This window comes from Punica granatum, chromosome 4, assembly GCF_007655135.1.
Source record: "Punica granatum isolate Tunisia-2019 chromosome 4, ASM765513v2, whole genome shotgun sequence".
NCBI lineage: Eukaryota > Viridiplantae > Streptophyta > Magnoliopsida > Myrtales > Lythraceae > Punica > Punica granatum.
Genome location: NC_045130.1, coordinates 26,273,217 through 26,286,973, shown reverse-complemented (window position 1 = coordinate 26,286,973; position 13,757 = coordinate 26,273,217). Strand labels below are relative to the sequence as shown.

Here is a 13,757-nt window from a genome sequence, read left to right as displayed (position 1 = left end):
TAGCTCTACATGTGATTACACTTTTAGAAACCTGAGGCACAAAAGAAACCTTTTTCCATCGCACGCGTAAATTTCCTTCACCGGATAATGACAACAGTACCAGAAAAACAATGCAAATTAATCTTTTAGATTGTTTCAATTCAAACACTCGATCAATAGAAGTCACTCATGAGATTTCCTCAATAATTGGCTAGTTGATACTTAAAAAGTACAGCATGTCAAGTCTATGATATCGATCAAAGCAAAATATCCTGACCGTGAGGATCTCAAGAAAAAAAAAAGATGAAATTACGACAGAATATTATTTATACAAGTAAAAACATATTGTCAAAACAAACATTGGCACGCAAGGATAGAAAACTCACACTTTAGTACGCTTATGCTCATCGTCTAGCAGTTTGTAGGCAGAAGTACAAACTTCTACCTTTCTTTGCTTATCAGAGAAGTTTGTGATCCATCGGAGAAGGGAGTGAAGAAAAAGAATGTACATGCCTGTAGAACTTCTACCATATAAAGGACAGGTGCCGATCAGCAGATGCCCCCAACTATTTACAAGACTGATGAGCAAGTGGAACGCTTACCCGATATTAGAATTCGAGCGGAATGATTTCGATGTTGGAGAAGAAAGGCGGAATAGAAACAGTAGGGGAGAATCGAAAGGCGGGAAACTTGGACCGGTTCCGATGTTTGCAGAAGAGAATTGTCAGACCCATAGCGTCGGTTTGGAAGGCGGGAAAGAAAACCAAAATAATTTAATTGGAGAAACGACAGGCCTAAGCAGCACGTAGAACGACATGCCCTTTGGAACACGGAGAAGGGATTTGTACTGAGGGGTATTCTGGGAATTATGTGAAATGAGGAGGGGCATTTTTGGAGGGTCAATCTATTATTCGCAACGGGCCCGATGTGCCCAACTGCTCCTACGTGATTCGATTCAATCTTCCAAAGTCACGATGGTTGAAAGGTAAGGGGAACTTCTCTTATGATAGAGAAAAATATTTTACCACTTGTATTTACCGGGGAAATGTGAAGTAGAAGGACTTTGTGTTTGATTTTAGAATTGGATAAAGTTGAGTTTTGATTTTAATTGGTTTGTAATGATTATATTATTGAATTATGAAAAAAAGTATAAAAAAATAATGAATAGTTGAGAGAAAATAATGATTGTGTTGTTGAGTTATGAAAAAAAAAGTAATGAATAGTTGAGAAAATTTAGTATTAAAAATTGAATTGAATGGTAAAAAAATTGAAGAAAAATAAAAAAGTAATAATTGTGTTGTTGAATTGAATATAAGTACAGTTAGAGTGGAATAGAGTTAAAAAAATTTGTCCTAAATGTTCTACATCATCAGGAGTGGGTATTCAGCTAATGATACAGCACCTCAATAGAGACCCCATACACATCGAAATCGTACACTTTCGAGCGGGAAAAGGATGCGTATTTTGTTGATGGTACGAGAGCTTCATTTATTCCAAATTTGAGTATGTCTCATTTATTAATACTACAAGAAGCTCCCTCACGATAAGTATGGATTTAAGCTTTCTAAAAATCTGTCTACTAACAGTCGGTTGGCTTCAGATGTCAGTTTTAGTTTGGCCATGGTCTCAACATTGACCAAATTACAGAGCTCCTTCAAAATGATTTACGAGATTGGATCCTTAAGTACGATGGATGACAAAAGACGAAATTCAATTGCCTTGCTCCATTACATAATAATCCGGATTAAGGATCTGTCTGTCCGTAATTTCATACGTATCGGTATGTTTAATCTTGAAAACCTGAAGATTCTGTGTTGTGGAATCTCCACAATCTTCATAAGATTCCGGTCGCCAGATTTTCGGCTAACATCATGGGGCCTTTCCTTTCCTTCAATTTTTCTGATCTGCCGTTTTGGTCGTTTACTGATTTCTTGTTTCTATGTTACTCCGTGTGCTGCACGGATTTAATAAAAAAAATTATGATAGGAATTCACGATAGAAATTTCAATTAAATTTATAACAAAAGAAATTTTTTACGACTACATAAGAAACTCTTAGGTTTAGTACAATGAAATAAAAATCTTAGTAACTAATAAAAAAGATACGGAATATCAAACATCAAACTTCTTGATTACCAGGCGATGGCATATGACACTGCGCTATATCATTTTTTGATATAACATAAAAATTGAATTTAATAGTAATTGGTAGTGTTCATTTTATAGGTATAAATGTATGTAACGTACAAAATTGGTTCTATACTACGTAAATTTTAATATCAAACTTATGTAAACAAATAATTATTTGAGAGATTATGAGTTAATGTTTGTGTAATATACCTAAATATATATATATTCATATATCAATTTAATTTCCGAGAAGATAATTGCAAAGATCTAAAAAACCCAACATCCGATTTACTTGATAAAAGTACAATCATAAAAAGAGAAAAGGGAAACTTATTTAATTCAATTACTTTTTCTTTGGATAAGTAATTCAATAACATTTTATGTAGGAGACAAAATTGAATTACAAATTTATAACCATTATTTATATTAAAGACTTCTAAAAACCTAATATTTGAATATAGATCAATTTGTATTTTGTAAAAAAATTATTATTGAAAATAAAAGGTTTCGATGGTCTTTTTAAAGAAAAATTCTTTTTTTGAAAAATAAAATTACCAATACAACTTCTCCTTTAACCTATAAAATTTGTTTTCTTAGAAGGCTTAGTAAGAATAATAATATTAACAGCACCACGTTTTAGTTTACCGGCGCTCAAGTACCATTAACGAGGACCCAACTACATTCCTCATTTATTGAGGAAGTCATCTTTAACTATCGCTCGATGCATTCACTGCTTTTGAAATTGGAACATTTCTTTAACTTAACTCCAATTTTGATTTTTCAGAAAAGAAAGAAAAAAAGAAAAAACTCAAACAAGACGTCTTCACGCTTTACGTGCGTCAATTTCGATTCTCAATATTTGGGACGATACTCGAGACTGGAAAATATTTTTTCTGCATGATATTGATCTTCGAACTTTTCTAAACACGACAGTGGTCCTAGATTATTTTTCGGATATCTGATTGGAAAAATGAAAATTTCAGAAATAATCGAGCAATTATGATCGATGCGTTTAGGAGGCTCGATGTTGATTCATATCGGAATTTGATCTCTGTTAATGCAAATTAGAATTTTCACGAAGCCGATTATTTTTCAAATTTCTCAATTTTGAAGTACTCATTCGGAAAATATTGACGGATCTTGAAAATTTGAATTTCAATCGATGAACTCCCGCGCGAGCTAATGAAAAAATAATAATGAAAGTGAAAAAAGAAGAAGAAGAAAGAAAGGTGGCAGATGGGTATCATGCTCTCTCTCTCCATCTCTTTCTTTCTTTTTCTTCCTCTGCAACTTCCCTTCACCGCCTACCTAACACCCGTTTGGATTGAGAGTTAATTGATTTTAACTTTAACTCAACACACTACATAACAAAAATACAAATTTCCCAATTCAAAAATTTTAATTTTAACTTTAACTCAACACACTATACAATAAAAAATACACGCTTCCCAAGTCAAATTTATAATCACATCTCATTTGTCCTTTTCCACAATCAAAATCAAAATCAAAATCAAAATAACTTTAACTCTGAATCCAAACGGCTCTTAAAATCCCGATCTCAGCCTGCATTTCTGATCTTCTGCTCTTTCCATTCCATCCTCTGAGGCCATCTCTTCAGCCTTCTCTCTCTCAATCCCTTTATATGATGATTAGATTTATAATTTTATTAAACGAAAAAAAAGCTAATCAATGATTAATTGTCTTAAATCATTATATTCCGAGGAAAAAATAATATGAGTTTAAATTTGTCAAAATAATATAAGGTTATATATATATATATGGATATACACATTTAGCTTTATAACCCTACGTTTTTTAGATATTTACTTTTATAGCTCTATTTATCATCTTGTAATCAAATTTAGATATTCATATAGATTTTTAGTATTTATTTCCTTCTTCATCCTCCGATCGGCATTTGATTCTTTTCTTTCTTTGCCATTAAAATTGCAACTTGGCCCCTTTTTTCTCTTTTCTTTCATATTAGTTGCATTTATTTAAGGCATTCATTGCACATAGATTAGGAACCAACCCCTTTAGATTGCGTATATGATCCTGAGTTTTCGAGTCTCCTAGATGGCCAAAAATTCACAATTAGAAAAATTTTACCCCATAGTTGGCCGAATGGCCGATTAACCCAATCAAAATTTGATTTAATTGAAGCTTATTGGACTTTAAAGTTGGCTGATTAACCCGATCCAAATTTGATTTAATCAGAACTTGATCCAAATTTGATTTAATCAGAGCTTATTGAATTTCCAAGTATCAGTAATGCACTGTGCACCCCGCAAAAATTAATTAGAATTTTAAAAAAATAGAAATTGCATTTAGTTGAGTAGAACGGCTTATGTAGGCACAAATTATTCTTTCCTATTCCATAGGATCAGCAAAAACTCACTTTCCCAATCACACTATTTTCCCTCCTCTGCACACAGCCCTAACTGCACCCAAGTCAGGTCAGCACTCCACATTATCAGCCGTGGCGGCCTCCGCGTCAGGTCATTTACACTGAGCTTGGGCATCCCTACCCGCCAGTGCAGCCTGGGACGAGCCCTCGGTACCGTTCACGTCCTTGAAATATCCACCAGCCATATTCGGAGAGCCACCATAGTACCCGTGGTGGTGATGTCCCACATGAAATCCCCTAGCGAAACCTGCGACACCCAAGGGTGTAGCTCCATAGTCCACGGCGGTCCTCTTCACAAGGGACTCCGCCCTCAGCGAGCCCCTATCTCCTTCGAGCTCCCTGTACCTGTGGAGGTATAGGGTCAGGGGCTCGATGTAGTCATCGAACCCCAGCTTGCTCATTGCCCAGAGGACATCCTCAGCGGTGATGGTCTTGCGCTGCTCCCGTTGGCACCGGTCATTGGCCTCCCCAGTGATGAAGCTGATGTACTCAGAGACACACTCCTGGATTGTCTCCTTGGCATCGTCAGAGATTTTTGCATGCGGTGGAAGGATCTTGCGCATGATCCTGATCACATTCGCTATGGGCATGAAACGATCCTGTTCTCTCACCGTGCACTCGTTGCTGTCTTCTGATGAATTGTGGTTGTTGTTGTTGCTGCTGTTATTGGACAATGCCATGTTGATTTCAGATCCTGAAACGATTGAGCATTTATGCCGTTTGCATTATTTTCAGACTTATAGCGTCTTTATTTGTAAATTCATAAAGTTAAAAAGGAAAAAGAAAAGAATAGTAAACCATAATGAGAGAAGGAAACTTGCATCGAAATTAAAGAAATATCATCAACCATGGGTGTAGTGCAGTTGCGCAGACCCTCACATAACAATTAAGAAATTCCGAATTCGATATTCAATACAACCCTCACATGATAATTAAGAAATTCCGAATTCGATATTCAATAAAACTATTCATGCATCTTTATTAGATATTATGATTTTTATTTCATTGTAGACTTATAAGACTCCATTGTAATTAAAAAATATTAGAAAGAGGATGTAATACAGTAACCCATGCCTTTACATGACAATTAAGAGATTCCGAATCCGATATTCAATAAAACTATTCATGCATTTTTATTAGATATTATGATTTTTATTTCGTTATAGACTTATGAGACTCCCTTGTAATTAAAAAATATTAAAAAGAGAATGTAATACAGTAACCCATGCCTTTACTGGGTAGAAAGGGATGAGATGTAGTGCAACGACAAATACCTTCAATTGATGAATTAGAAGTTCCGTATTCAATTCTCATCGATAGAGCTATTGATACCCTTTTATATAATTTTCTTTTTATTTCCTTAGAATCATGGATCTCATTTATAATTGATAAATTTAAAAAGAAAAAAGTATCTTTTTAATTTGTCTAGCAAAACAGATGCATGCCTTGAGAGAAGAGTATAGATATTTTAGATTTGATTTTCGTGGTGATACTACTTATGCCATTTTATCAAATTTTCTATTTTCATGGACTAAATCAAAGTTCTCCCTTATATAATTGAAAAAAATACATACTTTAAGAAGTAAGGAGTTGGAACAATATGTAAAACTAGCTAGTGGAAAGAGATGCTACATCCGTCTGGTAGCATAAAAGTTACAGATTCGATACTCAGTGAGACTACTCGTACTCTTTTATTAGATATTAGGATTTTTATTTCATTATATTAGATCTATCGGCCTTCTTTATAACTGAGAAAAAGAGATGCTACATCGCTCACTTAGAAAAAGAAATGCTACATCTACCGTGAAGATAAAATAAAGGGATAACATCATATTTAGTCCTCAATCTTAATTAGTTTCTTTTTTTTATATATAAATAATCAGTTAATTTCTTTTTTAGTCATCCTAAACCTATATTGTTTTCAACCTTGTTCCCCCTCTCTTATTATTCCTAGTGTTTTTTTTCCTCAAATTTGTAATGGAAAAATAAATGGTCAGACTAAAGCGAACAACCTATGTTACTTGATGAATTATATATATATATATATGTATAATATATATACACAGGGTGCATGGATAAAGTGAAATCTAATTAGGAGCATACCTTCCCAAGAAAAAAAAAGAGGAAAACTTCTTCGTAATCCTCCATTCTAGATTCTATTCTAGGAGATTCTATGATGCAATTACTTTTCTAATGCAATCACTTTTTAGATTGTTAAATTTCAATTATTAATGAATGAATAAATAATTTATTGATAATCTAAATTTTAAAAAAGCTGATTGCACCATGAATCTTTAATTTGCATTGATGCCTAGTAGAATTTCATTTTCTTAATTTGCTTATTTTCTTTTCACTCAAGACCAAAAAAAGTAGCAATTTTCCTATCCAAAACAAAAGATAGCTTTATCTACACCCTAATGATTCCGGCTAGGTATTCCATTTCACCCAACAAAAATGCTAAATCCTCCTAATTGGTGTACCTAAAAATCCTAAAAATTCAAAATTTCACTCACATTTATTGAATAGCCCTTGAATATTATTAATTACAACTCATGCCATCATGAGTGGGATTTTAAATTATGATGATTTAAGTTGATTATTAAGAGGATATAACAACACTCTTCATGCAAAGATCAAATAGGCTTAGGATATTCGCCCCAAAAAAAAAAGCGTAGAATATTTTCATTTGGCCTACATCGATTGACTGGCAAGAACAGTGCCATGCTTCTTGGGAAGAGAAAAAGATTATTCATTATGTTTAAAATAAGAACTTTAATTAACTAAACTAGATAAATACTGCACGAATTGAAAGCTCAAGCAAAAATAATAATAAAAAGGACTGCACCAATTGAAAGCTCACTACTACTTTTCACAGTATATTGATACATCTGGGTTCATTTATAATAAAGAATTGAAAATATAACATCGTCCAGTAACTTACGTTAGTTGTTTCATGTATATTACTTCCATTTCATTTTACATAAGTTATGTAAATTACAGTAAACTACTCGATTTTTTTTTAAAGTAGGTATCTGTCTATCTTTCATCTATCCTTTTATGTGCGCTGGTCACGTCCCACGGATCAACATTCTGAAAATTCATAACATGTGAAATTTTTGCGAGATTCAATTCACATATTTCCTGTTCTCTCTCATTATCATTAATTTTCTGATTACAAGAGAAACTCATGAGTTATATTAATCTGAATACAAGAAAGATCAATGAATTAGTATAAAAGGTAGAAAATTTGATAACGAGGTATAAATATTCCGTATTTCCATGACGACGAGAATTTAACATGAAATCCGATTCTCATCTCTCAATGTCATTATAATTAAACATAAAAAGGACATGCACTACTATGGGCTTTTTTCTTTTCTACCGCCCAAGGGACCAATTCCGGGCATGCCCGCCACTTGTACTACCTCTCACGCAATTGATCCATCCGATATTCCGGATATTCCTCCCCCCTTTCCTAATAAGGTTCTAGCTCTGCATTGAAAGAAATTTGAACATTTAACCTAGAAAGAAATTAATGTAGCCTCTCCTAACTCTGCGTGAAATTGCGGATCACCCTAGCTTTGCTATTGCTATATATTTCTATTCTTGTATTATAGGCTACAGGCCTTCCTTATAACTGAATAATTGCTGGTCACTAGATGCAAATCCCGTGGGAGAAACGTCGCGTAAAATAATAGAGGAACGAGAAATTATAAAGAAACACGAAACATAGTCCAGGATAAAGTCCTGCTGATGACAATTAAACTCAAAATATCTTGATTCGGAGTAAAGAGTCATGTTATTGTGCTAAACCCTCATATCCAGTTGTGAGAAAATATTGATCATCAGTTACTCCCCTTCTTCAAATTGCCATAGCCTTCTTCTTATGAAGGGCATGCAAAGACAAGAGGGCATTGGAAGCGCAGCTGACCACTCATCCATGCAGGTGTCATGCATGCATGCAGCGAGATTTGATTCTAAGCTAGTGGGGAGCTTGAAAAGACGTCTAATTTCTCTTAAGAAAAAAGATAGCGATATCCTTCTTTAAGAAGCACATTTTTTATGCTATATCACATCATCATAGTCATCCCTACCACCATCCATCACCATCATCATCACAGTCATTATCACAGTCATCATCATCATATATATATCAAGCACCGGCGAGGCGAAAAGCAAACAGTGGATAGTCACAGAAGCAAAGTGAAACTTACTGCATGTCAAATATAAATATTGCATGTCTATATGTTTTTGTGAGTGCATGATCGTATATATATATTTGTGTGAGTGTGTGTGTGTATGTAAGGGTGGCAATGGCATACCGGCAGAGCTTGAAGTGGAGAGCTTGCGATACCCATGGAAGCCACGTTCCATAATGTCCCCCGGCCCCGGATCTATCTTACTCTTCCAAGCGCAGTACTGAAGATGATGGCGATGATGATGAAACATTGAAACAATTGTAATTATATATACCCCAATGAATTTAAATAATTAAACAAAAAAAAAGCCTGTTCTCGGAATGTTCTCCACGTGGAATTGACGACCTGAACGAAGAACACGATAGTCATTAAGCCAAATGGTCATAGAAACAGCAACTAACTGCCCCTCTTCCCCATTTTCATTTAATTTTTTTACATTAAAACTGAAATTAGTAGAAGAATGGTTGGGCTGTCTATGGAGCGTTTGCTCATCGCATGCATTGGTCAAACAGAGAGAGAAAAGGACACGGTTTGCAGAGGGACAAAGAGAGGAAGGGAAGGTGTAATAATGCTGAAGGCCACACGCTCTCCATGCAGTGCTGATGACTTCCTTGTTTTGGGATGACCTTAATTTGTGATATCCCGGCAGGAAAGTGAAATAAATATCGAAAATGTCTAATGATTACAATGTAACGTGAGTTGGTGCATGCGATGCGTTTCAACGTACGTTTACTTCCTGTTAAGTAAAGTTTGAAATTCAGAGAAAGAGGTCTTAATGCACTGACATAGAGGCTGATTTGGAACCTAGAGGTCTTAAGTTCCATCCTCTGCCATGGCCTCCCCTTATAAATGAAAAATAAAAAATTCTTAGATTCAAGTTTATTGAATTGAGAAAATCCACGATTAGAAGAATTTTTCCATTTAGTGGGGGCTGTCCAGCTCGAACTTGAATCCGCATCGGACTCATTAGATTTTTAGATATCAAATGATGCATGTCAAGAAGTAACAATTATTATCGAGGATTTTCCCCTGTTTTTCCCTTCAATCAAGAACACAATCTTTTTATTGAAAAAAAATGTATAGCAAAAGCAACATCCAGGGGGGGTTAGTTGTGTTTGGTTTTAAAATTGAGTTTTGATTTTAATTAGTTTGTAATGATTGTGTTGTTGAATTATGAGAAAAAGTGTGAAAAAGTAATTAATAGTTGAGAGAAAATAATGATTGTATTGTTGAATTGTGAAAAAAGTAACAAATAGTTGAGAAAATTTAGTATTAAAAATTGAATTGAATGGTTAAAAAAATTGAAGAAAAAGGGAAAAATAATAATTGTATTGTTGAATTTAAAATAAGTAGAGTTAAGTGGAGTAAAATAAAAAAAAATTTGAATACCAAACGAGAACCTTCCTAAAACTATAGCTTATTTTCTTGCATTTTTTTTCCTGTGATCTATTTTCTTGCATTTTTATATAAGAACATTTTATATGAAGCCAATTGATCCTTACATATATTTTTCAGACATATCTATCTATCTATCTATCTATCTATCTCTCTATCTATCTTTCTATCTATCTATAAATCTATAAATACTAATCTATCTATCTATCTATAAATACCAATGGAGCCCTGCAGTTTGGGGGCTTACAAAAGAGAGTGCGAGAGCACCTAAACAATTCTACATTAAACCAAAATGTAACATTAGCACCATATTAGCTCTCTAGCACCCTAAATAGACAAAATTTGACATTTGTTTGGGTACCTTAAACCATTTCCAATGTTGGTCCTCTGAGTTAGCAACTATTGGTTGGGGATTCTTATACAAATGAGCTTGTAGAAGCAAAGTTGCTTTGAGAACATTGTGGAAATATCGGCTTACAGTTTCACCCGATCTACCAAAACTAGTGTTTAATGACTCGATTCTTGAAATGATGAGCCAAAACATATAAAAACATTACCACTTGTTCATCAACATGCATATTTCTTGTATTTTTCAGACCCCCAATTTCTTGAAGCATATGACACAACTTAAAAAAAGCATTCCTATCCATCCATAGTTGTTCAGTACAAGTCACATAATCCGCATATACAAGCCTCCTAATATGATCCCTACTACCATAATAGTTTAACTTGTACGACCTAATGCTTGGCTTAGGACCATATAGAGCAGCTAATTCTAACAATATTCCCACCAGACTCCTAAATATAGTACACATTTGAATAAAGAAAGTTAGAGCAACGACTTTCCTCTTCTTGCTCTTACTCTGCAAACTCAACTGATCCATAACTGCAAAATTGATTCAAAATATATTATAATGAAGTACGAACACATGTATTTTCAAATCAGCAAAATCAGTTCAATACAGGAAGTTTCTACAGTCACAACCCATGTATTTCAAATAAACTATGTCACATAACACTACAACATTATCAGCAAACCGGGAATTTTTTGCCCACATTGCTGTATTCTCAAACATCAGCATTTTGAAGATTCAAAATCGAAGCAAAACATTCATCAACAACACATTAAACCCCGAATTTTTCCCCACATTGCTGTATTCAGGGTGGCAGAAAACCAAAATTTTTTTGGGATGGTATTTAAGGACAGAACATGTTGTTTCCTCCCTAACTTTTAATTGATATTACTGGCTACATTCTATACAATTATATGGAGACAGAAACACACACATCATATATGCAGCAGCTAAGTAACATCACGGGATATCAACAATATAATCACCAATCCAGAATAAAAAAGAGACCTCTTCAAAGCAAAAACAGATGAAATCGCAACAGAAATGGCAGCCAAACAGAAATAGTCGGATCCATCCAACTAAGTTGTCCAGTCACATTCAATACCAACATAAATGGCAGCCAAATATCGTTCACAGGTTCCTCAAGTATAAGTTTACTGGATAAATCGCAACCTGAGCGTGTATTTGGAAAACACATACACAGTCCCTAATGTCCGAGTGGTGGTATTACTAATTTAACGACGTCATTCCCTTTTTAGCTTGTATTCTAGCTACAAGATTCCCGATAGATTCAGAAGATGGAGTATTGTGGAAGTTGTGGGGGAGAATTCGCAAACCCTAACCTCAAAATCACTTCCCGGAACTTGAAATTGAAAACCCTAACTTGATAATCGACTACCCTAGAATCAAAATTGTAAGCTTTGACTTGATAAGCAGCGGGAGAAGGCAAATTACAATGGATTCGTGGGGTAGAAACCGAGCACATTACCTCGGCAGAGCGCGGAAGATCAGCTGCTTCAAGCGGGGAAGTGAATGACAAGCAAACTTCAACTCACGGACCGAAGTCGCCAACTGGAATGGCGTCGTCGAGGCGTTGAGGCATCGAGCTTCGATGGAGGAGGCACTGAAGTCGCGGAGTTCTTTCGAGTTTTGCAGAATGGATGTGTTAGGTTTCCGGAGGGTCGGATTTGCAGAGATAAAACGATGGCGGATTTTGAAATTAATGAACAATTGCGAGGGCATTTTAGTATTTTCACCGTTAATTCCGGATGCTCCTTAGCTAATCCGGATCTCCACCTGAGGCTCCCTCAATCCGGATGAAAGCCGGATTGGTAGCACCATTCGGAATACCTATTCCGCATGACCTGCGAACCAAACGTCAGATTCCGGATTCCGTACGGATTAGGTCATCCGTTCCTTATCATTTCCTACGAACCAAACATGCCCGTAGTGTTTATGTCAAGCTAATCCTAGGGTTGTCGCTGAATTGTGAAAAGACGATTATGCCCTTTATTTGAAAATTGTTTTTAAAAAAGGGAAAACATCGCAGTGCATGGCACCTCGGCTTGTACCAGTGTCGACCAATTCCCTAGATCATCTAAGGTTATGTAAGAACCCCAAAAAAGCCAAAGAATCGATCGATCTGCCCGAAAATGATCTAGAAAGATCTTATATATATTGACCTGAGTTACCTGAAATTAGGTAAAAACTCAAGTTGAGACACACAAGTCCTTTCTATACGTCCATGCTACATCGGACGGTGCGTTTCGGGATTTTTGAAATGCGAGTTTTGAAAAGGGCATTAACGTCATTTGACAACTCATTAACGTGATTTATCAGTTAATTGCCAATTCATGCAAGATTTGTCAGTGTTAAGTGTGTTTAATCATGTGAGCATCTCGATTAACCCGTTTGTGGATTACAACTTAAAATTAAATGCCAAATGCAGCAAATGTGCGGGTAACAGACAATCAGACAGATCATGATTTGATCCACTGAATGAAGTCTGAGTACCCGAAAAACTCAATTTAATGAAAACAATTCATGACACGTCGACCAAAACAGGTCTAGGAAGGTCGAGGATAATTTGGTCAAAATGACCAAAATACCCTTGGAACCCAAATGGCCCCAAATGGATGCGGAAAAACATAAAACTTGGGAAATGACTTAGGTCGGGGCAAGGAGGCCGGTCATGGCCCGGAAAAATCAAGAGGAACTCTCGGATACTTAAGCCGAGAGCTCCTTTGGTCATTCCGAGCCAAATAGGTCTCCTCGACTCCGATTTAAGCCCGTTCCCAACATGATTAACACATTAAACGATTAAGACATGCATGACATAACATAAAAACGCATAAAAATGTGAACTTTACATGTAAGCCGGTCTTGAACGGTCTTATAACCTCACAAACGCAAAGATAATGTAAAAGTCTTAACTTCTCTAAGTCGAGAATGGTTATACCTAGCCTCGAGGGTAGAGGACAAGTTGAAAAAACGGCTGGAAAAAGCTTGCTGGAATTCGGATGCCTGGGCGGTACTGTTCACCCGAGAAGGCACCCGATTTTGGCTAGCTTGCATCGGTGGCTCGGGATGGTTGCACGAGCTGGCTCGGTCTATGATACCTCCCTAGAGGGTGCTGGAGGTGAGTACAGGTGTCTCGTGACGTGCGAGAACCTGCGTTAACTCGAAAAGACAAGAAAACCCGGTAAGCTCAAAACTGTCCTTTTTTATCCGGTTTGGAAAAGCTTGAGTTTGAGTGGGTTTTAATGGGTTGCTTGATGGCTCCTTCCTCTTGGAA

General features: G+C 35.7%; 1 protein-coding gene across 1 annotated transcript; it reads right to left on the bottom strand.

Annotated features, from left to right (window-relative positions):
• Positions 1–4,380: 4,380 nt before the first annotated feature.
• Positions 4,381–8,970, bottom strand: LOC116202840 (nuclear transcription factor Y subunit B-6). The gene is made up of 2 exons (XM_031534467.1): positions 8,838–8,970; positions 4,381–5,209 (listed from the first exon to the last, which is right to left on the bottom strand). The coding sequence occupies exons 1-2, from the start codon at positions 8,962–8,964 to the stop codon at positions 4,608–4,610; spliced, it is 729 nt and encodes a 242-aa protein (XP_031390327.1). The 5' UTR covers positions 8,965–8,970; the 3' UTR covers positions 4,381–4,607.
• Positions 8,971–13,757: the final 4,787 nt, after the last annotated feature.

Coding starts and splice junctions, on each gene's coding strand:
- LOC116202840 (XM_031534467.1), bottom strand. CDS start 8,964: ATGTTTCATCATCATCGCCATCATCTTCAGTACTGCGCTTGGAAGAGT. Junction 5,210..8,837: donor CTCCACTTCAAGCTCTGCCG/GTATGCCATTGC, acceptor CAATCGTTTCAG/GATCTGAAATCAACATGGCA.